The following is a 26,189-nucleotide window of genomic DNA, read 5'->3' as shown; positions in this document are numbered from 1 at the left end:
TGACGGGCCGCCTCTTTTGCTCAGCAGTGGGCACCAGCATGTCGGCCACAGCTGAGGTGCTGACCTCCCCAGCTGCGCGGAGGTACGTCGACAGCCTGCGGGGCCCCTACCGCGACGACCACGTGCGCCTGCAGCCCTCTGGCTGCGTCCTGCTCTCCAAGGTCACCAAGGACGTTCACAGGATCCTGGACTTCGCAGTGAGGCCGGACGATGTGTGGCTGGTGACGTTCCCCAAGTCTGGTGAGTGGGCGTCGCACTCCGCATCTACTTCTGCACGGCTGCTCTGCAGCCCACGCTCGTTTGACAGAGGTTTCATTTAACCGCTTCCAGACTATTTCGCGACCGTACCACTCCTGAGTAGCACGTGTGGAAAAAAACTCCCGAATCTTTCTGTCTGGACTCTGATTCCTCATGTTTTACCAGACTGGTCATTTCTTCCTATGTACATCTACATCTACTTGGAAACTCTGCAAATCACATTTAAGTGCCTGGCAGAGGGTTCATCGAACCACCTTCAGAATTCTCTATTATTCCAATCTCGTATAGCGCGCGGAAAGAATGAACACCTGTATCTTTCCGCACGAACTCTGATTTCCCTTATTTTATCTTGGTTATCGTTCCTCCCTATGTAGGTCGGTGTCAACAAAATATTTTCGCATTCGGAGGGGAAAGTTGGTGAATGGAATTTCGTGAGAAGATTCCGTCGCAAGGAAAAACGCATTTCTTTTAATGATATCCTGCCCAAATCCTGTATCATTTCTGTGACACTCTCTCCCATATTTCACGATAATACAAAACGTTCTGCCTTTCTTTGAACTTTTCCGATGTACTCCGTCAGTCCTATCTGGTAAGGATCCCACACCGCGCAGCACTATTCTAAAAGAGGACGGACAAGCGTAGTGTAGGCAATCTCCTTAGTAGGTCTGTTACATTTTCTAAGTGTCCTGCCAATAAACGCAGCCTTTGGTTAGCCTTCCCCACAACATTTTCTATGTATTCCTTCCAATTTAAGTTGTTCGTAATTGAAATTCCTAGGTATTTAGTTGAATTTGCGGCTTTTAGATTAGACTGATTTATCGTGTAACCGAAGTTCAACGAATTCCTTTTAGCGCTCATGTGGATGACCTCATACTTTTCGTTATTTGGGGTCAACTGCTCCTTTCGCACCATTCAGATATTTTTTCTAAATCGTTTTGCAGTTTGTTTTGGTCTTCTGGTGACTTTATTAGTCGATAAACGATAGCGTCATTTGCAGACGACCGAAGACGGCTGCTCAGATGGTCTCCAAAATCGTTTATATAGATAAGGAACAGCAAAGGGCTGTTATCACTACCTTGGGGTGGGAGTTACCAAAATACACTCTAAGAAAAAAAAAGTACCTCGAAGAAATTATCCGAATGGGACGGAAATCGGAAGGCGTAATGTTCGTGTACAGACAAACAAATGACTACAATTTAAAAAAAAAGGATTATTTACTCAAGAGGAAGTGTTTCGCAAATTAAGCAAGAAAGTAACATGTTGATCCACCTCTGGCCCTTGTGCAAGCAGTTATTCGACTTAGCACTGAACGACAGAGTTGTTGGGAGTCCTGGCGAGGAATATCGTACCAAACTCTGTCCAATTGGCTCATTAGATGGACAGATTCCCGAGCTAGTCGGAGAACACTGCTCGTTATGCGCCACACATTCTCAGTTAGGATGAGATCTGTTGACCTTAGTGGCCAACGTATGGTTTCGCAAGCACGAAGACAAATAAGAGAAACTCTCGCCGTGGGTAGGCGGACTTTATGTTGCTGAAATGTTTAATGGTAGTGACACACCAAAATCACAATAGTAATCCGTTGTAGTTGCTACATATTTTGTTACAATTATAAAATCACAGTAATACAGGAGACTGCTTTACAAGGTCAGATCACTTGGACAAACAACAAATAAATTTCTTTAACCGAAACAAGACCCATAAAACTCGAAATTTGAATATGACTAGGAAAATATACTCAGTTAAAGCTTTACTTAATTAGTACAAAAGTCCAGAAAATTCCCATCAGAACTCTCATTACTTCCAATCAGCTGAGGAACAGATTAAGTGTAAGAACACAGATCTTTTAAGTTTTGGCTAGCCAACTTTCCTAAACAAAACTGTTGTGGGTTGGCAGGAGAGCCAACACCGGGTTACAAGAGGAAGCCGAAAGGCACGCGTTTTAGCTCACGCAGGCTGGCGTGAGGTCTGGAACAGGTCAAGGAAATTAGAATTTAGAAAAACGGATGTAGCTGGTGGAATACTTAACTTTAATCCATAAATGGTGAACGTCGCTTTTGACGGTACATTATTCATAATATCAATAGTAACTGGTAATGACGCCTTGCTAGGTCGTAGCAAATGACGTAGCTGAAGGCTATGCTAACTATCGTCTCGGCAAATGAGAGCGTATGTTGTCAGTGAACCATCGCTAGCAAAGTCGGTTGTACAACTGGGGCGAGTGCTACGAAGTCTCTCTAGACCTGCCGTGTGGCGGCGCTCGGTCTGCAATCACTGATAGTGGCGACACGCGGGTCCGACGTATACTACCGGACCGCGGCCGATTTAAAGGCTACCACCTAGCAAGTGTGGTGTCTGGCGGTGACACCACAAAAACTATATACAAATTACTCAATTAAGGAGGTGCTTTAATTTTGACCAAACCAGACATCAAATTTATTTACTCAGTTGATTAATCAACAATATTCTTAGAATGATTACAACTAGAACATGACCATATGGCAATACCTCTAAAATGAGGTTGCTTCAATATTGTGTGTGAATTAGCGATAGACGCGAGCAGACCAAGGATTCAAATCAATACGAGAGATCCACGAGACACGAAATGACATAGAAATGTACTCAACTTTGCACTGCAATTGAACTTCAGCTGCTATAATTCTCCACCAGAAAGATGGAATCACGCAACAGTGACAACATAACCCAAGATGTAAAGGAGAGCACAGGGCCTTAAATATCTCTCTGCCCCCGTGGTGCTCTGCTCCCAGTATGCTCGCGTCGACCGCTGCCAATTATCTGTAACACAACACACATCAACGGCAGACAATATTCTGAGACATAAATTACACAGTCTTATCTAGAGAACAGGTGAGCAATACAACTGAACGGAACCAAATTAGCCTCCGTGAGTATCTTGGCCAGTGCCAGCCCTTAAACTTTGATTAATATATTCGCTAAAAATCATGCCCTAAAGTTAAGATGACAAGAATTATCTCGGCGCAGATTTACACGCCAAACTACAAAATGAACTACAAGGCAGAATAGAGGACGTATCTCGGCGTGTCTTGAAACGCCAGAGACGGACTTGTTGCAGATCTAGTTACGTCTTTAACCACGCTTCATGTCGGTTGGTTGGGGGTAGCCACACTTCCTCAACTGCCGTCAAGATAGTTAGTGACGACATCTACTCTGTAGGAATCAGCATGGGTTTCGGAAAAGACGATCGTGTGAAACCCAGCTCGCGCTATTCGTCCACGAGACTCAGAGGGCCATAGACACGGGTTCCCAGGTAGATGCCGTGTTTGTTGACTTCCGCAAGGACTTCGATACAGTTCCCCACAGTCGTTTAATGAACAAAGTAAGAGCATATGGACTATCAGACCAATTGTGTGATTGGATTGAAGAGTTCCTAGATAACAGAACGCAGCATGTCATTCTCAATGGAGAGTTCCGAAGTAAGAGTGATGTCAGGTGTGCCGTAGGACCGTTGCTATTCACAATATACATAAATGACTTTGTGGATGACATCGGAAGTTCACTGAGGCTTTTTGCGGATGATGCTGTGGTATATCGATAGGTTGTCACAATGGAAAATTGTACTGAAATGCAGGAGGATCTGCACCGAATTGACGCATGGTGCAGGGAATGGCAATTGAATCTCAATGTAGACAAGTGTAATGTGCTGCGAATACATAGAAAGAACGATCCCTTATCATTTAGCTACAATATAGCAGGTCAGCAACTGGAAGCAGTTAATTCCGTAAATTATCTGGGAGTACGCATTACAGGTGATTTAAAATGGAATGATCATATAAAGTTGATCGTCGGTAAAGCACATGCCAGACTGAGATTCATTGGAAGAATCCTAAGGAAATGCAGTCCGAAAACAAAGGAACTAGATTACGGTACACTTGTTCGCCCACTGCTTGAATACTGCTCACCGGTGTGGGATCCGTATCAGATAGGGTTGATAGAAGAGATAGAGAAGGTCCAACGGAGAGCAGCGCGCTTCGTTACAGGATCATTTAGTAATCGCGAAAGCGTTACGGAGATGATAGATAGACTCCAGTGGAAGACTATGCAGGAGAGACGCTCAGTAGCTCGGTACGGGCTTTTGTTGAAGTTTCGAGAACATACCTTCACCGAGAAGTCAAGCAGTATATTGCTCTGTCCTACGTATATCTTGCGAAGAGACCATGAGGATAAAATCAGAGAGATTAGAGCCCACACAGAGGCATACCGACAATCCTTCTTTCCACGAATAATACGAGACTGGAATAGAAGGGAGAACCGATTGAGGTACTCAAGGCACCCACCGCCAAACATCGTGAGGTAGCTTGCGGAGTATGGATGTAGATGTAGAGGTAAGTGATAAACAACTAAAACGTTTCCAAAGGATTTTTAGTACACTGGCATATTCAATTAAACCGCAAGCAACCCACCGAAGCAACTCGGCGACTCCAATTCAATAGACCGGCGTATCTTATAACAGACTTGACGGAGCTCGTCCTTGCGATCTCCAGGAAAACCAAATCACCATGGGCGGTGGATCTGCCATCACGACTCGACACGCCATAGCCGCTGGCCCCGCTCCTTCGTTGTCCGACTCGTCCTCTCGCCGCCCTGCCAACGTACACAGTCCCACGTGACTCTCGCTCACCGCCGATCCCGACACACCTCCCCAGCAGAGCGCACGCGCTGCCGTTAAATCCGAGTAGCCAAAGATGAGCAGAAGACACATAAGCATCGAAGTCGACTCAAAGATCAAAAAGACGATCGATGGAAACTGGCGCCAGAAGCGCACCAGCTCATCCATGATGGCTTGCCATGTACAACCAATTGTCCATGTACCACTATACAGAAAAGATGCTGTAGTTGACAACCGAAGGGATCCAGCTATGAAATAAAATGGCACCCCAAACCATCAGTTCTGGTTGTCTGGCTGTATGGCAGGTAAGTCAGGCTGGTATCCCAACACAGCCTGATAAGTATCCAGATACGTCTTCAGCGGCCATCGGGGCCTGAAATCTCATTGACTGGAGTAGAATTATCTTCAGTGATGAGTCCCACTTCGAAATGGGCCCCAATGACCACCGGAGATGTGTCTGGAGATGTCCTGGACTGCGGTGGGATACCAAACTCAGTGTCACACGCCATACAGCCCGGCAACCAGGGGTCATGATCTGCTGTATCATTTAGTAGCAGGACCCCTTTGATTGTCATCCACAACACCCTTACAAGCGCTACGTCGACGATATTCCACGCCCCGTATTGTTGCCCTTCATGGTGAGGCATCCAGTGGTTAAATTTCAGCAGTATGTTAGCCGCCCGTACACGACGAGCGTTTCTACATCTTCTATTCGTGCTTGCCAAACCTTACCTTCGCCAGCAGGGTCATCGGATCTTTCTCCAATCCAGAATGTTTGAAGCATTAAGGGTAGAGCCCTCCAACCAGCTCGGGATTTTGACGGTTCAGCGCGTCAATTGGACAAAATTCAGCAAGACAACTCTCAGGAGGACATCCACCAACTCTGGCAATCGATGTCCAGCCGAATAAGTGCTTGCATAAGGGCCAGAGGTGGACAAACTCGCTCAGTATATGGAGCTTTTTATTTTGAAAAAAATCATCCAATTTTATTGTAATCATATCTTTGTCTTTATACGAGGATGAGTCAAATGAAAACCTTAAATATTTTTTTAAATATTATTTATTGTGCAGAAGTGGTACAAAGCTGTATCACTTTTCAAAATAATCTCCCCCATGCTCAATGCAAGTCCTCCAGCGCTTACAAAGTGCATAAATCCCTTTAGAAAAAAATTCTTTTGGTAGTCCGCGCAACCACTCATGCACCGCGTGGCGTACCTCTTCCTCAGAACGGAACTTCTTTCCTCCAATTGCGTCTTCGAGTGGTCCAACCATATGGAAATCACTTGGGGCAATGTCTGGTGAGTATGGTGGATGAGGAAGACACTCAGAATGCAGGTCTGTGATTGTCGCAACTGTTATACGGGCAGTTTGGGGACTTGCCTTGTCATGCTGCAAAAGGACACCTGCTGACAGCAATCCACGTCGCTTTGATTTGATTGCAGGCCGCAGATGATTTTTTAGGAGATCTGTGTATGATGCACTGGTGACATTGGTCCCTCTAGGCATGTAATGCTCCAAAATGACGCCTTTTTCGTCCCAAAAGAGAGTCAGCATAACCTTCCCTGCTGATGGTTCTGTTCGAAACTTCTTCGGTTTTGGTGATGAGGAATGGCGCCATTTCTTGCTCACTCTCTTCGTTTCCGGTTGGTGGAAGTGAACCCAGGTTTTGTCCCCAGTAACGATTCTTGCAAGGAAGCCATCACCTTCTCGTTCAAAGCACCGAAGAAGTTCTTCACAAGCATCAACATATCGTTTTCTCATTTCAGGAGTCAGCTGCCGTCGTACCAATCTTGTAGACACTTTGTGAAACTGGAGCACATCATGCACAATGTGGTGTGCTGACCCATGACTAATCTGTAAACATGCTGGAATGTCATTCAGTGTCACTCGGCGGTTTTCCTTCACTATGGCTTCAACTGCTGCAATGTTCTGTGGAGTCACAACACTTTGTGGCTGACCTGGACGAGGAGCATCTTCCACTGAAGTCACACCGTTCGCGAGCTTCCTACTCCATTCGTAGGCTTGTTGCTGTGACAAACATGTATCACCGTACTGGACGTTCATTCTTCGATGAATTTCAATAGGTTTCACACCTTCACTGCGCAAAAACCGAAAAACAGAACGCTGTTCTTCCCTGGTGCAAGTGGCACGTGCGGCCATATTTATACTGATCTGCGACGGTATGTGTGCATCTGCACTATGCTGCCACCTACAGGCAATTCTGCACGCTGTTTGTAGCACGCTTACCAACTTACAGGATAACGGCGCGAAATTTCGATTTGTTATTACAAATTTAAGGTTTTCATTTGACTCACCCTTGTATGCACGTCGCAACTACCAGTGTTCTTCGTGGTGCATCCTTTTTTGTCTTAGAGTGCATTTTTCCATCGGAGGACAAAGTTGGAGATTAAAATTTTATGAAAACATTTCGCTGTAATGAATAAACCCTTTGTGTTAATAACAGCCACCCTAGCTCCCGTATTATATCCCTGACACTTTCTCCACTATTTCGTGATAATACGAAACGAGCTGCCCTTCCTTGAACTTTTTCGGTGTCATCCCTCAATACTAATCGTAATGGTCCCATACGGCGCAGCAACACTCCCGAAGAACACGGACAAGCATAGTGCAGGTACTGTCATTAGCAGATTTGTACAATTTTGTAAGTGTTCTATCAATAAGACGCAAAGATGCTTCATTTGGTTGTCCTTCCCCACATAGTGCAGGTACTGTCATTAGCAGATTTGTACAATTTTGTAAGTGTTCTATCAATAAGACGCAAAGATGCTTCATTTGGTTCTCCTTCCCCACAATATTTTCTATGTGACGATTCCTACTCAGGCTGTTCGTAATTGTAATCCCTAAGTGTGCAGTTAAATTGACAGCCTTAAAACTTGTGTGACTGATGGCGTAACCGAATTTTAACGCATTCCTTTCTGTACTCATGTGGATGACATCACCCTTTTTTGCAGCCAACTGCCACTTTTCGTACAAATCAAATACACACAACAAAAACATCTTCAATAAAATTCTTCAGGGTATCAGACCGCATCGTCATAATTTAAAATGCGCCAACGTTTCGGCCAGCGTTGCAGCTAGCCTTCATCAGGGCCTTACGTTAACTGCTAAATGAACACACTTGGTTCCTTAAATAGCTGCACGAGAAAACCGTGTCGTTACTTGATTGGCTGTAAAAGGAGGAGGAGGAGGGTGATAAGTATGCTTTATTGGTGTTTCCTTTATTATCTGTCATTGGCTGAAATAGCTGTTTTCTATTGGTCTTTATATTAATCCACCCCATTGGAGGAGACGGACGAATAGCGAACAGGTGATGGCTGTGACGTCACACTGTTTCCATGCTGTCCAGAAGCCGGCTGCGGCGTGCCATTGCTTTGTGTACTCGCGACCACTACTGCGGCTCTCCGCGTGTCTGCATGGGCCGCCACGGCTCTGCCGCCGCTCCGTAGCCCTGCTATTGCGGGCAGCCAAGACCTCGGAAGCTTGTACCCGTCCTCTCTATTCATGTTGGCGGGTCTTTTGGCTATTTCTATCGCCTCTCTAATCTTTCTTTTGAAAGTGAGAGGCTGTTTCGCCACGACGCGGGCTTCTTGAAAAAATATTGGTTTCCCGCACTCGTCTCTGTGTTCCGCCACTGCTGACTTAGTGTGTTGTTTCAGGCGGATATATCTTTAATGTTCCGAGAGCCTTGTGCTAATCGGACGTCCCGTCTCACCTATGTAGACTAATCCACACGCACAACCAATTTCATACACGCCAGCTGTGTGTAGTTTGTCAACTGTATCCTTGGTAGAACCGAGCATGTCTGATATTTTGTTTCTGCTTCGGAAAATTGGTTTGATGTCGGCTTTTCGTAGAATTTTGCCAATACGTTCGGTGACCCCTTGTAGATATGGTAACACAGCAATGCTCTGTGCCTCCTTCTCCTCTTCCCTATTAGTCTTCTCCCTTGTCGACAAGGTGCTGTCTATCATCTGCTTCCCATAGCCATTAGTTCCGAAGATGGACCTGAGGCGTTCAAGTTCTGTCTTCAGATGTTCTTCGTCGCTTATCCTGTACGCTCTCTTCGTTAGCGTGTGCAGGGCGGACTTCTTCTGCGTGGGATGATGGTGGGAGGAGGCGTGAAGGTACCTGTCCGTATTGGTTGGTTTCCTGTACACTTTGTGGCCTAGTTTACCATCAGGTTTTCGATAAACTTCCACGTCGAGAAAAGGCAGCACCCCATTCTTCTCTGTTTCCATTGTAAACTGAATTTTCCTATGCTGTTGGTTAAGGTGCTTGTGGAAGTTCTGTAACTCCTCTTCTCCGTGGGGCCAGATGACGAAAGTATCATCGACATAGCGAAGCCAACAATTTGGACGTAATGGTGCGGACTGGAGGGCTGTTTCCTCAAATGCCTCCATGAAAATTTCTGCTGCGATAGGCGATAGGGGTGAGCCCATAGCTACACCGTCAGTTTGTTCATAAAATTGACCTCTCCACTTGAAATAGGTGGTCGTCAGACAGTGGCGCACAAGCTCACATATATCAGGTGCCACGCGTTCTTCTAGGATGTTCACAGTATCTGACACTGGGACATTCGTGAATAGGGATTTGACGTCGAAACTAACCATCAGATCTTGGTCCGTAACACGCATTTCCTTTAGGAGAGACACGAAGTGAGTGGAATCCTTACCGTAGGACTCGGTTTGATGCACTAGGTGTCGGAGCCTAGGTGCCAGTTCTTTCGCTAGGTAGTAGGTCGGCGAATTTATACTGTTTACTATGGGCCTTAAGGGGAAGTCGGTTTTGTGTACCTTCGGTACACCATATATCCTTGGTGCCTGTGTCACTTGCGGGATGAATCTTCTGGCCTTGTCGAAGTTGATTCTAGAGTGCTTGAGCAGTGCCTGCGTCGTTTTGATTACCTTGGCCGTCGAATCTCCCTGAAGTTTCTTGTAGATAGGTTCTGCGAGAATATCTTCCATTCGTTTGTTGTAATCAGTTGTGTCCAAGAGTACAGTGGCGTTGCCCTTATCTGCCTGTACCACTACTAAGTGGGGGTTGTCCCTGAGTTCCTTGATGGCATGGTATTCCTCAGCGTTGATGTTTTGCTTCGGTGGCTTTGCTTTATTCAGAACTCTGACCGTTTCCTGCCGGATCTTCTCCGCCTCGGCCTGTGGCAGATGACGTACCGAAGCCTCTACGGATTCTATGATATCTTCTTTTGGAACTCGCTTAGGTGCGACTGCGAAATTCATCCCCTTGGCCAGGATTGCTGTGGTTGCTTCGCTCAAGGTGTGGCTGGAGAGGTTGACCACTGTCCGTCGCCTGTCCAGCGTCAATGTTTCGTCCGTGGCTTTCTGTTGTAGTTTGTCGTACTTTCTCTTCTGGCGGTTAGTAATACTATTGCTGGTCCTTGATGCTTGCTGAAGGGTTAACCTGTCGACTTTATCCCAGTCTTCCATCTGAAGTTTTCCGGCCAGAAATAGGTGCAGATCACACAAATTCCTGTTGTGAGCATCGAGACTTATGCGGATGTGGCGGATCCTTTCCCGTAGCAATGCTTTACTGGCTTTAACACAGATATTCCTCGCCTTGTTCGTTTTTATGTGAGATGTCAACCGCAAAGAATACGGCACAACACTCGTGTCTCTGCATCTCTTCAAAAAAGCAAGGTCATTCAGCAGTTTACATCTTTTTAAACGCAGCGCTTCTAGCTTCTTGATGTTTCCGTGGATTTCCTGCCCATACAGGTTGGTTAAATGTAAGCGTAGGCTTCCGCGGCCGTTGTCTTCTTCAGTAAAATTCTTCAGGGTATCAGACCGCATCGTCATAATTTAAAATGCGCCAACGTTTCGGCCAGCGTTGCAGCTAGCCTTCATCAGGGCCTTACGTTAACTGCTAAATGAACACACTTGGTTCCTTAAATAGCTGCACGAGAAAACCGTGTCGTTACTTGATTGGCTGTAAAAGGAGGAGGAGGAGGGTGATAAGTATGCTTTATTGGTGTTTCCTTTATTATCTGTCATTGGCTGAAATAGCTGTTTTCTATTGGTCTTTATATTAATCCACCCCATTGGAGGAGACGGACGAATAGCGAACAGGTGATGGCTGTGACGTCACACTGTTTCCATGCTGTCCAGAAGCCGGCTGCGGCGTGCCATTGCTTTGTGTACTCGCGACCACTACTGCGGCTCTCCGCGTGTCTGCATGGGCCGCCACGGCTCTGCCGCCGCTCCGTAGCCCTGCTATTGCGGGCAGCCAAGACCTCGGAAGCTTGTACCCGTCCTCTCTATTCATGTTGGCGGGTCTTTTGGCTATTTCTATCGCCTCTCTAATCTTTCTTTTGAAAGTGAGAGGCTGTTTCGCTAGGACGCGGGCTTCTTGAAAAAATATTGGTTTCCCGCACTCGTCTCGGTGTTCCGCCACTGCTGACTTAGTGTGTTGTTTCAGGCGGATATATCTTTCATGTTCCGAGAGCCTTGTGCTAATCGGACATCCCGTCTCACCTATGTAGACTAATCCACACGCACAACCAATTTCATACACGCCACGGACGAAACATTGACGCTGGACAGGCGACGGACAGTGGTCAACCTCTCCAGCCACACCTTGAGCGAAGCAACCACAGCAATCCTGGCCAAGGGGATGAATTTCGCAGTCGCACCTAAGCGAGTTCCAAAAGAAGATATCATAGAATCCGTAGAGGCTTCGGTACGTCATCTGCCACAGGCCGAGGCGGAGAAGATCCGGCAGGAAACGGTCAGAGTTCTGAATAAAGCAAAGCCACCGAAGCAAAACATCAACGCTGAGGAATACCATGCCATCAAGGAACTCAGGGACAACCCCCACTTAGTAGTGGTACAGGCAGATAAGGGCAACGCCACTGTACTCTTGGACACAACTGATTACAACAAACGAATGGAAGATATTCTCGCAGAACCTATCTACAAGAAACTTCAGGGAGATTCGACGGCCAAGGTAATCAAAACGACGCAGGCACTGCTCAAGCACTCTAGAATCAACTTCGACAAGGCCAGAAGATTCATCCCGCAAGTGACACAGGCACCAAGGATATATGGTGTACCGAAGGTACACAAAACCGACTTCCCCTTAAGGCCCATAGTAAACAGTATAAATTCGCCGACCTACTACCTAGCGAAAGAACTGGCACCTAGGCTCCGACACCTAGTGCATCAAACCGAGTCCTACGGTAAGGATTCCACTCACTTCGTGTCTCTCCTAAAGGAAATGCGTGTTACGGACCAAGATCTGATGGTTAGTTTCGACGTCAAATCCCTATTCACGAATGTCCCAGTGTCAGATACTGTGAACATCCTAGAAGAACGCGTGGCACCTGATATATGTGAGCTTGTGCGCCACTGTCTGACGACCACCTATTTCAAGTGGAGAGGTCAATTTTATGAACAAACTGACGGTGTAGCTATGGGCTCACCCCTATCGCCTATCGCAGCAGAAATTTTCATGGAGGCATTTGAGGAAACAGCCCTCCAGTCCGCACCATTACGTCCAAATTGTTGGCTTCGCTATGTCGATGATACTTTCGTCATCTGGCCCCACGGAGAAGAGGAGTTACAGAACTTCCACAAGCACCTTAACCAACAGCATAGGAAAATTCAGTTTACAATGGAAACAGAGAAGAATGGGGTGCTGCCTTTTCTCGACGTGGAAGTTTATCGAAAACCTGATGGTAAACTAGGCCACAAAGTGTACAGGAAACCAACCAATACGGACAGGTACCTTCACGCCTCCTCCCACCATCATCCCACGCAGAAGAAGTCCGCCCTGCACACGCTAACGAAGAGAGCGTACAGGATAAGCGACGAAGAACATCTGAATACAGAACTTGAACGCCTCAGGTCCATCTTCGGAACTAATGGCTATGGGAAGCAGATGATAGACAGCACCATGTCGACAAGGGAGAAGACTAATAGGGAAGAGGAGAAGGAGGCACAGAGCACTGCTGTGTTACCATATGTACAAGGGGTCACCGAACGTATTGGCAAAATTCTACGAAAAGCCGACATCAAACCAATTTTCCGAAGCAGAAACAAAATATCAGACATGCTCGGTTCTACCAAGGATGCAGTTGACAAACTACACACAGCTGGCGTGTATGAAATTGGTTGTGCGTGTGGATTAGTCTACATAGGTGAGACGGGACGTCCGATTAGCACAAGGCTCTCGGAACATGAAAGATATATCCGCCTGAAACAACACACTAAGTCAGCAGTGGCGGAACACCGAGACGAGTGCGGGAAACCAATATTTTTTCAAGAAGCCCGCGTCCTGGCGAAACAGCCTCTCACTTTCAAAAGAAAGATTAGAGAGGCGATAGAAATAGCCAAAAGACCCGCCAACATGAATAGAGAGGACGGGTACAAGCTTCCGAGGTCTTGGCTGCCCGCAATAGCAGGGCTACGGAGCGGCGGCAGAGCCGTGGCGGCCCATGCAGACACGCGGAGAGCCGCAGTAGTGGTCGCGAGTACACAAAGCAATGGCACGCCGCAGCCGGCTTCTGGACAGCATGGAAACAGTGTGACGTCACAGCCATCACCTGTTCGCTATTCGTCCGTCTCCTCCAATGGGGTGGATTAATATAAAGACCAATAGAAAACAGCTATTTCAGCCAATGACAGATAATAAAGGAAACACCAATAAAGCATACTTATCACCCTCCTCCTCCTCCTTTTACAGCCAATCAAGTAACGACACGGTTTTCTCGTGCAGCTATTTAAGGAACCAAGTGTGTTCATTTAGCAGTTAACGTAAGGCCCTGATGAAGGCTAGCTGCAACGCTGGCCGAAACGTTGGCGCATTTTAAATTATGACGATGCGGTCTGATACCCTGAAGAATTTTATTGAAGAAGACAACGGCCGCGGAAGCCTACGCTTACACATCAAAAACACTTTAGAATCACCTCGGTTCCGAGAGTTCCCGAACGTGTACAGAAAATTGGAGTAGAGATCAACATAAACATCACTCCCGCCCTCTTTATTGCTCATGAAAACCACGCATTGCATGTTGTACCACCATACAGCGAGACCTTCAGAGGTGGTGGTCCAGATTGCTGCACACACTAGTACCCCTAATACCCAGTAGCACGTCCTCTTGCACTGATGCGTGCCTGTATTCGTCGTGGCATACTATCCACAAGTACATCGAGGCACTGTTGGTCCAGATTGTACACTCCTCAACTGCGATTCGATGTAGATCCCTCAGAGTAGTTGGTGGGTCACGTCGTCCATAAACAGCTCTTCTCAATCTATCCCTGGCTAGTTCGACAGCGTTCATGTCTGCAGAACTTGCTGACAACTCTACTCGAGCGACGTCGTAATTCTGAAGGAAGTCATTCACAAGATGTGCACGATGGGAGCGCGAATTGACGTCCATTAACACGAATGCCTTGCCAATATGCTGCCGATATGGTTGCACTATCGGTCGGAGTATGGCATTCAAGTATCTTACAGCCGGTAAGGCGCCTTCCATGACGACCAGCGGCGTACGTCGGCCCCACATAATGCCACCCCAAAACAGCAGGGAACCTCCACCTTGCTGCACTCGCTGGACAAGGCGTTCAGCCTGACTTGGTTGCCTCCAAACACGTCTCTGGAGTTTGGCTGGCTGAAGGCATATGTGACACTCATCGGTGAAGAGAACTTGATGCCAATCCTGAGCGGTCCATTCGCATGTTGCCGGTCCCATCTGTCCATCTGTACCGCGCTGCACGGTGTCATTGTTGCAAAGATGGACCTCACCATGGGCGTCAGCAGTGAGATTGCGCATCATGCAGCCTACTGCGCACAGTTTGAGTCGTAACACGATGTTCTGTGGTTGCAGGAAAAGCGTTATTCAACATGGCGGCGCTGCTGTCAGGGTTCCTCCGAGCCATAATCCGTAGGTAGCGGTCATCCACTGCAGTAGTAGCCGTTGGGCGCCCTGAGCGAGGCATGTCATCGACAGTTTGTGTGTCTCTGTATTTCCTCCATGTCCGAACAACATCGCTTTGGTTCACTCCGAGACGCGTGATCATTTCCCTTCTTGCGAGCCCTTCCTGGCACAAAGTAACAATGCGGATGCGATCGAACCGCGGTATTGATCGTCTAGGCATGGTTGAACTACAGACAACACGAGCCGGGTACCTCCTGGAACTGCTGTCCGACCCGTCTACCTAATAGGTGCTGCTCATGCGTGGTTGTTTACATGTTTGGGCGGGTTTAATGGCATCTCTGAACAGTCAAAGGGAGTGTGTTTGTGATACAATACCCACAGCCAACGTCTGTCTTCAGGCGTTCTGGGAACCGGGGTGACGCAAATCTTTTTTTGATTTGTGTATTTGTCTAAATTATTTTGTAATTTGTTTTGATCTTCTGAGGACTTCACGAGACGGCATTATCTGTAAAAAATCTAAGAGATCTTCTCAGATTGTTTCCTCAATCGTTTATATAAATTATAGACAGCAGACGGCCTATGGCGCTCCCAGGGGGAAGCCCAGACATCACTTTTCTTTGGACGACTTCCCGTCAGTTACTACGAACTGTGGCCTTTTTGCCAGCAAATTATGAATTCGGTCGCACAGTTGAGACTGAACTCCGTAGGCATTCAATTTGATAGAAGACGTTTGTACGGAACGGTTTCAAAAGCCTTCTGGAAATACTAAAACAACTTGAGATCCCAGCAGTCATTACTTCGTGCTTGTGAGGAGTCAGTTGTGTTCGACAAGAACGAAATTTTCTCATTTCGTGCTGGTCATGTGTCAACAGATCTCATATTTCTACTGACAAATAGAATCATCACCAGCACCAACACTATCATCATCGTAGAGACGTTCGATCTGTGTACTGAACCACTTTAAAGCATGCATCCCGAGCGCTCCAGATTGCGTGGAGACAGACGCTATTGGAGCACTGTTTCCAAATCATATAGGTGTACTTAGATGTTTCCCTCGACAGAGCTCTAACGACCAGCACTGTGCCAGCAACAAAATGAAAACCAGTGGCAGGAATGATAAACCCCAGAAAGTTGTTGTTTCCTATTGGGTTGCAAATTGTTTTTCATACTGTTGTGCTCTTCAGTCCAAGGACTGATTTTACACAGGTCTCCACACTACCCCGTACAATCCTCTTCATCTCTTCATAACTACTGCAAGCTATAGCCATTTGAACCTGTTTAATGTAGTGAAGCCTCGGTCTCCCTCGACAATTTTCACCACCACGCTTTCCTCCATTATCAAATTGACCATTCCTTACGCCTCGGAATGAGTCCTCTCTACTGACACCTTCTTTTGATCAAGTTGTGCCACAAATTCCCCTTTTCTCCAAATTCGATTCAGCACCTCGTCTTTAGTTATTCGATCTACCTACCTAATGCTTAACATTCTTCTGCAGCACCAAAGTTCAGAAACTTCGACTCTCACCTAGTCTGAACTGTTTGTAATCCAAGGTTCACTTCCGTACAAGTGTGAGAATTATAGCAAAAATGACTCTGAGCACTACGGGACTTAACATCTGAGGTCATCAGTCCCCTAGAACTTAGAACCACTTAAACCTAACTAACCTAAGGACATCACACACATCCATGTCCGAGGCAGGATTCGAACCTGCGACCGCAGCAGCCGCGCGGTTCCGGACTGAGCGCCTAGAACCGCTAGACCACCGCGGCCGGCGAATTATAGCACAATCAGATTAACAGCTCATGCATCAAAGTTACAAGAATAATATACAGAAGAACGGAAAAGAAAATTGAGGATGTGTTAGATGACGAACAGTTAGGCTTTAGGAAAGGTAAAGGCACCAGAGAGGCAATTCTGCCATTGCGGTTGATAATGGAAGCGAGACTAAAGAAAAATCAAGAGACATTCATAGGATTTGTCGACCTGGAAAAAGCCTTCGACAATTATTGCCCGGAGTGATGGTGCATTGTCATCCATAAAAATTCCATCGTTATTAAGGAACATGACGTCCGTCAATGGCAGCAAATGGTCTTTCAAGTAGCTCAACATCCAGAGGACCCAGTCCATTCTATGCAAACGCAGCCCACGCCGTTATGCAGCCACCATGAGCTTGCACAGTGTCGAGTTGGATCCGTGGCTTCGTGGGGTCTGTGTCACACTCGAGGCCTGCCATCAGCTCTTACCAACTGAAATCGGCAATCTGACCGGGCCACACGAGAATCAGCAATTTTCCAGCTTTCGATTTCACGACTAACAACCTGCAACGTATTGAGGACATTGCACAGGTGTCATTCGTGGCCAAATACAACAGCGCAATCTGCAGGTTCGGCTACTCTACCTATTTATGTTCACACGGCGCTTCCATAGTTTTGTGTAACCCTGCACCTCTTAAATAGCACACCTACCCAGAATTTTAAATACACACACCAAAAAATGTTTTGCATCACCCCGGATCCCAGAACTCCTGAAGATAGACGCTGACTGTGGATGTTGTATCACAGACACAGTCCCTTCGACTGTTCAGAGATGTCACAAAACCATTCCAAAGATGTAAACAACCATGTATGAGCAGCGCCTAAAGTGCGCGTCATTTACGACGGCGGCCGAGTTTAGGTTCGTTCTGCGCATCTGACGTCACAAAACACAGTAAGCCAATGAACAGAGAACGACGTTGCCAGAGCTCGACTGCAGTGCAGAGCACGGACGAGTGTCTTCCGTTTTAGAAACGTTCAGTCATAAATAAAGTAATTGAACAAAAGCAGTGTCTTGATAGCAGACTTTCTTTTATAGGAAGTTTGGAAAAAGCATTCTTTATACCAATTGCTTCATATTCTCTTAATTAATTAAACCAAACAAGCAGTAAGCCTCCTAATTCAGGCGATAGCAAGGAAAGGTGTTGTATCATTCTCACTAACCGCTTTTTCGCAATAAAGAACAGCGGTAATTATTTATGTCCTATTGTACTTCGACGAAACGTGAGTAATTCATAGTCATACCAACAGTGTTTGTCGGTACTTTGCGTGATATTTTAAAGTCCTCTGGGATATTTACTGAATGATGAGCTGCGTTAGCGTAATGGTTAAGGTATTAGGCTGCTAAGCGAGGGGTTCTGAGATCAAACCTTGTACGGTACTTAATATTTTCTTTATTTAAAAACAATATCGAAGTGTCTTACTTCATGAATTTTATTCGTTTGAATGTAATTTTTTGAAATTTCTAGTGGCAACTAAAATCGACCATACAGAAAGTATACGCTATGGACTTTTACCTCTGCAAACTCTTCAAAATTTCGTGCAATGGTTTACTACATCTAATGCTGCACAATAACTGCGTTGAACATCGAAACAAAATTAAGTCATTTAGGGGGGGAAGGTATCAGTCAAGAAGATGTGTAAAAATCAAATTTTTGGGCCAAATAGTTTTTGTGAAATTGAATGAGAAAGTGTGTCAAATCAGTCGAAACACCATGTGTCTGCACAGGCGAGCAATGCAGTGATGGCCGGCCGCGGTGGTCTCGTGGTTCTAGGCGCGCAGTCCGGAACCGCGGGACTGCTAAGGTCGCAGGTTCGAATCCTGCCTCGGGCATGGATGTGTGTGATGTCCTTAGGTTAGTTAGGTTTAAGTAGTTCTAAGTTCTAGGGGACTGATGACCACAGAAGTTAAGTCCCATAGTGCTCAGAGCCAGCCAATGCAGTGATGACAAAATCGCGCACAGCGCGGAATGCGGGGAGCACGTCTCTGTAGCAGCGAAAGGATAATGCGGCCTTGGTGGCTTTACTTCATAAACTGCGCGCTCCCCCTAAACGTAAGTTTGCGAACTATACTGTACTATGGCGCTGCTTCTCTTGGCGCGTGCGTCGTGTGCAACTAGCAACGCAGCAATCTCCCGCGTCTGGGCGGGCATGCGCGAGCCGCCAAGATAAAAGAATTGAACTGTAGTAGACGGAGGGGATCCGACAGCCGATCAGTTCCAGTCATTCCTCGAAAAATGGTTCAAATGGCTCTGAGCACTATGGGACTCAACTGCTGAGGTCATTAGTCCCCTAGAACTTAGAACTAGTTAAACCTAACTAACCTAAGGACATCACAAACATCCATGCCCGAGGCAGGATTCGAACCTGCGACCGTAGCGGTCTTGCGGTTCCAGACTGCAGCGCCTTTAACCGCACGGCCACTTCGGCCGGCAGTCATTCCTCCACGAAGGAGTTACACGGCTAGTGTTGTCTGTAGATCAACCATGCCTAGACACTCAGTACCGCGCTTCGATCACGTCCGCATTGTTACTTTGTGCCAGGAAGGACTCTCAACAAGGGAAGTGTCCAGGCGTCTCCAAGAGAACAAAAGCGATGTTGTTCGGACATGGAGGAGATACAGAGAGACAGGAACTTTCGATGACATACCTCGCTCAGGCGGCCCAAGGGCCACTACTGCAATGGATCGCTACCTACGGATAATGGCTCGGAGGAACCCTGACAGCTACATGTTCAATAATGCTTTTCGTGTAGCAAAAGAACGTCGTGTTACGACTGAAAAAATGGTTCAAATGGCTCTGAGCACTATGGGACTGAACATCTATGGTCATCAGTCCCCTAGAACTTAGAACTACTTAAGGGGCTCCGGAAAGCCCTATACTTGCAATGGTAAAATAACGCTTATAAATTACATCTTTCCTCACAAAGTATTTGAGGTAGGAAGTTGAACTTTTTACAGATTATTTATTGGAATATGGGCTACAACTTAACACAGGGATTTTACAAAATTTTAGTTCAGTTATTAAAGATGATTTTTTTTCAATTGTAATGAAAATTCACAACATTTTTTGCAATTTTTTATTTATATATTCAAAAATATACAGTTTTTTTGGAAAAAGGCTGTGTTAAATTATGCAGAAGGTACTGTGTAACATTTACTGAAAGTTTGAAACAAATATGTTTGGAAGATCCTTAGAAAACATGTAATTAGTTTGAGAAAATAAAAGTTTTGGGAATCGAGCGACAAAGATTGGATTAACTTTTTAGTGCATTCCGGGTCCATAGGATGGATTATCTTCATCCTCTGCAAACTCCTCCTCCAGCTTCCTCTTGTTCCTCCTCCTGATTACTCTTGCTTGTATTTCTAGACTCTTTACAGCCCTGTCTGCAGCCCGAAGGCGTTCCTTGTCTAAAGCAAGCATCGCTCGTACCATGTTAGAACCTATCTTCATTCCCATATTTCTAAATACCTTGCACCTTATAATGTTGCCATCATTGAAAGTCGCAACAGCATCATACACACCAAAATGAAGTGTTTCTATTCCAACAAATACAGTCTTGGGGATTCTCGACCATATAACACTATTTACACTTTCATTGGGGTTTTGAGTTTTTCCGTGAATACACTTTTTCAACAGTTCAGGTGCTGCTAAGTCCTGAAAATAGGTTTTATCACCATTATTGCATGAGGCAGACTATGCTTATGAGTGTACACTTCACCAGTTAGCAATCCTTTGTTATATTTACACCAACTGTCTTCTTCTTTGGGACACAAGCTATGTTGGGGATTTTCATCGTCTTTATTGTTTACAGTAATAACACATACCTTTGGCTTTCCAACATTTCTCCTTTTCTTAAAAGCCTTCAGAGGATTTCTAATAACTTTACTTTTACTCATTATTATACTTTCACAAAACAGAGACTCAAGAAACAGAATTAATTACGAATATTTTCGAGATAACGACAGAGTAAATAAACATGAAACAATCGACAATCACACCAGCGATATATATTGAACCATCACAGGTTAGCCACAACACATACTTTATCTCACATCACTAAAATGTACCTGATGAACACGGACGTTAATAATAACACCATCTGACAGCAGTTTAACAGCGCCACAGTGGGTCACGCCCATGTAGAACACATTTCAAAAAAAATTTAAAAATAGTTGTAGTCTTCGGAATTGAATAAATTATATATCTATTAAAAGGTAATACTCTGCAGATGCAGAAAACGCAAAAAAGTAAAAATTGAACTTTTCATGATTTTGAGCCTTTCCGGAGCCCCTTAAACCTAATTAACCTAAGGACAGCACACAACACGCAGTCATCACGAGGCAGAGAAAATCCCTGACCCCCGCCGGGAATCGAACCCGGGAACCCGGGCGTGTTACGACTCAAACTGCGCGCAATAGGCTGCATGATGGGCAACGTCACTCCCGACGTTCCATGGCGAGATCCATCTTTGCAGCCACGACACCGTGCAGCGCGGTACAGATGGGCCTAACAACATGCCGAATGGACCGCTCAGGAGTGGCATCACGTTTTCTTCACCGATGAGTGTCGCATATGCCTACAACCGGAGACGTGTTTGGAGGCAACCGGATCAGGTTGAATGCCTTAGACACACTGTCCAGCGAGTGCAGCAAGGTGGAGGTTCCCTGATGTTTTGGGGTGGGGTTATGTGGGGCCGACGTACGCCGCTGGTGGTCATTGAAGGCGCCGTAACGGCTATACGATACGTGAATGCCATCCTCCAACCGATAGTGCAACCATATCGGCAGCATATTGGCGAGGCATTCGTCTTCATGGACAATTCGCGCCCCAATCGTGCACATCTTGTGAATGACTTCATTCAGGATAATGACATCGCTCGATTAGAGTGGCCAGCATGTTCTCCAGACATGAACTCTATTGAACATTTATGAGATAGATTGAAAAGAGCTGTTTATGGACGACGTGACCCACCAACCACTCTGAGGGATCCACGCCGAATCGCTGTTGAGGAGTGGGGCAATGTGGACCAATAGTGCCTTGATGAACTTGTGGATAGTATGCCACGACGAATATAGGCCTGCATCATTGCAAGAAGACGTGCTACTGGGTATTAGATGTACCGGTGTGTACAGAAACCTGGACCACCACCTCTGAAGGTCTCGCTGTATGGTTTTACGACATGCAATGTGTGGTTCTCATGAGCAATAAAAAGGACAGAATTGATCTATGTGCATTTCTCAGCCTGCCTCTCTGTCATCTCCTCTTCGCCCTCTCTCTGACCTTGTGCCTTATCTCTCGTTACAGCGACAGAAACCTTGATTGGGCCGCTTAAAATGAATGGGTATATTGGCTAGGATCATTGGTGTGTGGGTTACGAGAGATTGCTCTTCAGTTGCTGGAACTGTGAGGATTTCAGCTTCAGTTAAGTATTTCCAATAGTTTTAATATGGGAACGGGTGGAATTACAAAGTTTCTGACTATTCACATTCCGTAGTAGTAGTCTAATCTTAAGCTGATAAGCCATTAATGTAACTTTCTTATTTGCTGTTGAAATGAACTGCGAGGAGGGAAACAATACAGCAGATTGTTGGGTATACAACTTTTGTTTAAATTAATTACTAGGCGAAAAAAATATATTGAGAAAAAGTAGTTGTCTAATGGTTTAAATGCCCTGCCATCGCAGTTAAAAAGGCATACGAGAGAGACAATGAAATCGCACAGTTTCACAGTGTAGAACTTTCTTTCTCGCGTTCGGCTTTAACAGAAAACGTGTACGATGTTGTTAAAAAATAGCCCATGTTTATTAGAGTGTCGTGTAAAACTCTGAAGTAAATTGATCAAGAACTTTTTGAGATATTTGCTAACAACGTTTCCCCTTTATGAACATTAATAAAACCGACAAACTGGAGAGACAGATTCCTGGCTGGAATTGGAGGAAAAAGGTCCTATGAACATTTTCCGGAAATAGATGGTGTGCGTGCAACAACAGATCGTCCCAGAACATAGTACAGAGCCGCATCACATCCACACCATAACAGATGTTCAGAGTGGCCTCCGTGCGACTCAGTTCCCTGTAGGACACTCATTGTCGTACCTCGGCCTACACCATGCTCACGGGCCACTGGCCTGATCCTTGTGCTAGGGTTCTTCTCAATATACTGCGGAACCCGGTCCCCCAAATGCGGTGTACGCACATTCCGCCGCTTCCCCGGTCGTTCGTCTGTGTGAAAGGCCCCATGATTCAAACGCCCAAAGATGGCTATGTACATTTTGTCTTAAACATTTGTTTTGAGTCTTGGTAGTTGGTGCTGTAATTCAAGAAAATTCATGTTCTCATTTCTGCTTAGAAAGTGGTTACGAATAAATAAAAAATACTTATTTACTTTGTAAATTTTATTTCGCTAAAACTAAAACTCTCCCTCTCTCCCCATAGGGTGGGATTTGAGAGAGGAATTAAGAGTTTTACAAATGTTGACCCACGTATCAATTTTTTCCGAAGATTCGGATAAGTTTTGTTTGTTTCGTGGGTCAACATTTGTAAAACTCTAATTCCTCTCTCTCAAATCCCACCCTATGTGGAGAGAGGGAGAGTTTTAGTTTTAGCGAATAGAAATTTACCAAGTAAATAAGTATTTTTTATTTATCTGTAACCATTTTCTACGCATAAATGAGAACATGGATTTTCTTGAATTACAGCGCCAACTACCAAGACTCAAAACAAATGTTTAAGGTAAAATGTACGTAGTTTTTATGTAGAATCTGATTTTGCAATAAAAAATGGGGGCTCCCATTTGAAATTTTAAAGTTGCCTCCAGCCCCACCCCCAGGGGCTGGGGTGGCGAGCTAATTTTAGCACCAGCAGATGTCTCTCTCGAAAATAATCAGCTTTGGATTCTACACATTTTTTCGTGTGAAGCTTATTTTGCGAGTTATTCTGGTTTGTCAGCTTCAAATTTACATCGTGTATATTACATATATACTTATATATTATATGTATATTACAAACATATGTAGCATCGATCCGTCCGAATGTTCATTAGAGTGCAATGCAAAAATCTGAAGTGAATTGGTCAAGTACTTTTGAAGATTTTTGGTAACGACATTACACAGCGACCTGTCATTACATAGGACAGATGAAATACCGAATATTTTTCTGTCCTGGGGAGGTGTTAGATATGTAATCTGTAAATGGTATTGGGTGCGATGAATTGGATTATCCATTTAGTAGTTTAGGTGTAACTAACGCAAAAGACGCCTGTCATCAAACTGTCTGTAAATCACCACATGCACTGCCAGACAGCAAACTATTTCTTAGTGATCTCATGGGGCAGATGTGGCGTTCTTCCACGAAAGGCCACTTTACTCATCACAAGCGCATCTCGCTTTTAAGTTTACCGTCTATACTGCGATTCACGAACATTGCTGGGTCACACAGATCGAGTCATCGACGAGGATTGTAGTGTTGACAGTTCAAACGACTGTCGCCGTACGCGCGTTCACGTGCATTGCGCTTGAAGAAAGCGTGTGTCCTGCAAATTGCGCCTCTCGCTTGCTTATGTACACTACTGGCCATTAAAACTGCTACACCACAAAGATGACGTGCTACAGATGCGAAATTTAACAGACAGGAAGAAGATGCTGTGATATGCAAATGATTAGCTTTTCAGAGCATTCACACAAAGTTGGCGCCGGTGGCGACACCTGCAACATGCTGACATGAGGAAAGTTTCCAACCGATTTCTCATACACAAACAGCAGTTGGCCGGCGTTGCCTCGTGAAACGTTGTTGTGATGCCTCGTGTAAGGAGGAGAAATGCGTACCATCACGTTTCCGACTTTGATAAAGGTCGGACTGTAGCCTATCGCGGTTGCGGTTTATCGTATCGCGACATTGCTGCTCGCTTTGGTCTAGATCCAATGACTGTTAGCAGAATATGGAATCGGTGGGTTCAGGAGGGAAATAAGGAACGCCGTGCAGGATCCCAACGGCCTCGTATCACTAGCAGTCGAGATGACACGCATCTTATCCGCATGGCTGTAACGGATCTTCCGGCCACGTCTCGATCCCTGAGTCAACAGATGGGGACGTTTGGAAGACAACAACCATCTGCACGAACAGTTCGACGACGTTCGCAGCAGCACGGACTATCAGCTCGGAGACCATGGCTGCGGTTACCGTTGACGCTGCATCACAGACAGGAGCGCCTGCGATGGTGTACTCAACGACGAACCTGGGTGCACGAATGGCAAAACGTCATTTTTTCGGATGAATCCAGGTTCTGTTTACAGCATCATGATGGTCGCATCCGTGTTTGGCGACATCGCGGTGAACGCACATTGGAAGCGTGTATTCGTCATCGCCATACTGGTGTATCACCCGGCGTGATAGTACGGGGTGCCACTGGCTACACGTCTCGGTCACCTCTTGTTCGCATTGACGGCACTTTGAACAGTGGACGCTACATTTCAGATGTGTTACGACCCGTGGCTCTATCATTCATTCGATCCCTGCGAAACGCTACATTTCAGCAGGATAATGCACGACCGCATGTTGCAGGTCGTGTACGGGCCTTTCTGGATACAGAAAATGTTCGACTGCTGCCCTGGCCAGCACATTCCCCAGATCTCTCACCAATTGATAACGTCTTTTCAATGGTGGCCGAGCAACTGGCTAGTCTCAATACACCAGTCACTTGATGAAGTGTGGTATCGTGTTGAAGCTGCATGGGCAGCTGTACCTGTTCACTCCATCCGAGTTCTGACTCAATGCCCAGGCGTATCAAGGCCGTTATTACGGCCAGAGGTGGTTGTTCTGGTTACTGATTTCTCAGGATCTATGCACCCAAATTGCGTGAAAATGTAATCACATGTCAGTTATAGTATAATATATTTGTCCAATGACTACCCGTTTATCACCTGCATTTCTTCTTGGTGTAGCAATTTTATCGGCCAGTAGTGTAGGATTTGACGCTTACCATCACCATAAGCGATGACAACAAATGGGATAAAAATTCACTAAATATCTCGCTAGGATCATGTTTAATGCTTGCATCGGCTACGGCAATCACAATGGTGAGCTCAGTACACTACTGAACGCTCACTGCCTGTCACACCCTCTCGACCGCCTTCACTCCTGACTGCAACTATACCTCACCCTGCCTGCTTCCTAGGTGTGAGTACGATGACCCCGCTACCCAAACTGGGTCTTCAGTTCGCTTAGCCAGGCAATAGAGTCTGCACACGATACGGTGAACGATGCGCAGTGATCAGTTTTCGTCCAAAGCGCTGGGAGAGTTCATTCGTTTGTTCGAAAGGGGAGGCCGACAAGTGTTTACCCCTTTCGGCCGGTCGGCGATCACAGAATCAATGCGTACGTCCTGCAGTCTTTCTCAAACGATTTTACGGAAATTGTTGGGTAAAACAATATTATTTTTGCGTTATTTATAGCTACACATGTGAGCTTCATAGCCATCATTTCGTTAATGCTCACAGTTAGTGTGACATTTATATGGAAGTAAGACACTGAGCGGACGTCGAAAAAGTTTGCAATGAAAAA

General features: G+C 45.7%; 1 protein-coding gene across 2 annotated transcripts in view; it reads left to right on the top strand.

Annotated features, from left to right (window-relative positions):
- Positions 1 to 26,189, top strand: part of LOC126210359 (luciferin sulfotransferase-like) — a 63,904-nt gene that overhangs the window by 12,478 nt on the left and 25,237 nt on the right. Inside the window, exon 2 of one of the 2 annotated variants that reach the window (XM_049939574.1) lies at positions 25 to 240. In XM_049939574.1, coding sequence (XP_049795531.1) covers positions 39 to 240 — 202 coding nt within the window. In that variant the 5' untranslated portion in view covers positions 25 to 38. The remainder of the gene's footprint in view (positions 1 to 24; positions 241 to 26,189) is intronic. The other variant, XM_049939573.1, reaches the window with a different exon arrangement.

Source organism: Schistocerca nitens, chromosome 10 (assembly GCF_023898315.1).
Source record: "Schistocerca nitens isolate TAMUIC-IGC-003100 chromosome 10, iqSchNite1.1, whole genome shotgun sequence".
Taxonomy (NCBI): domain Eukaryota; kingdom Metazoa; phylum Arthropoda; class Insecta; order Orthoptera; family Acrididae; genus Schistocerca; species Schistocerca nitens.
This window is presented reverse-complemented; position numbering and strand designations above follow the sequence as displayed.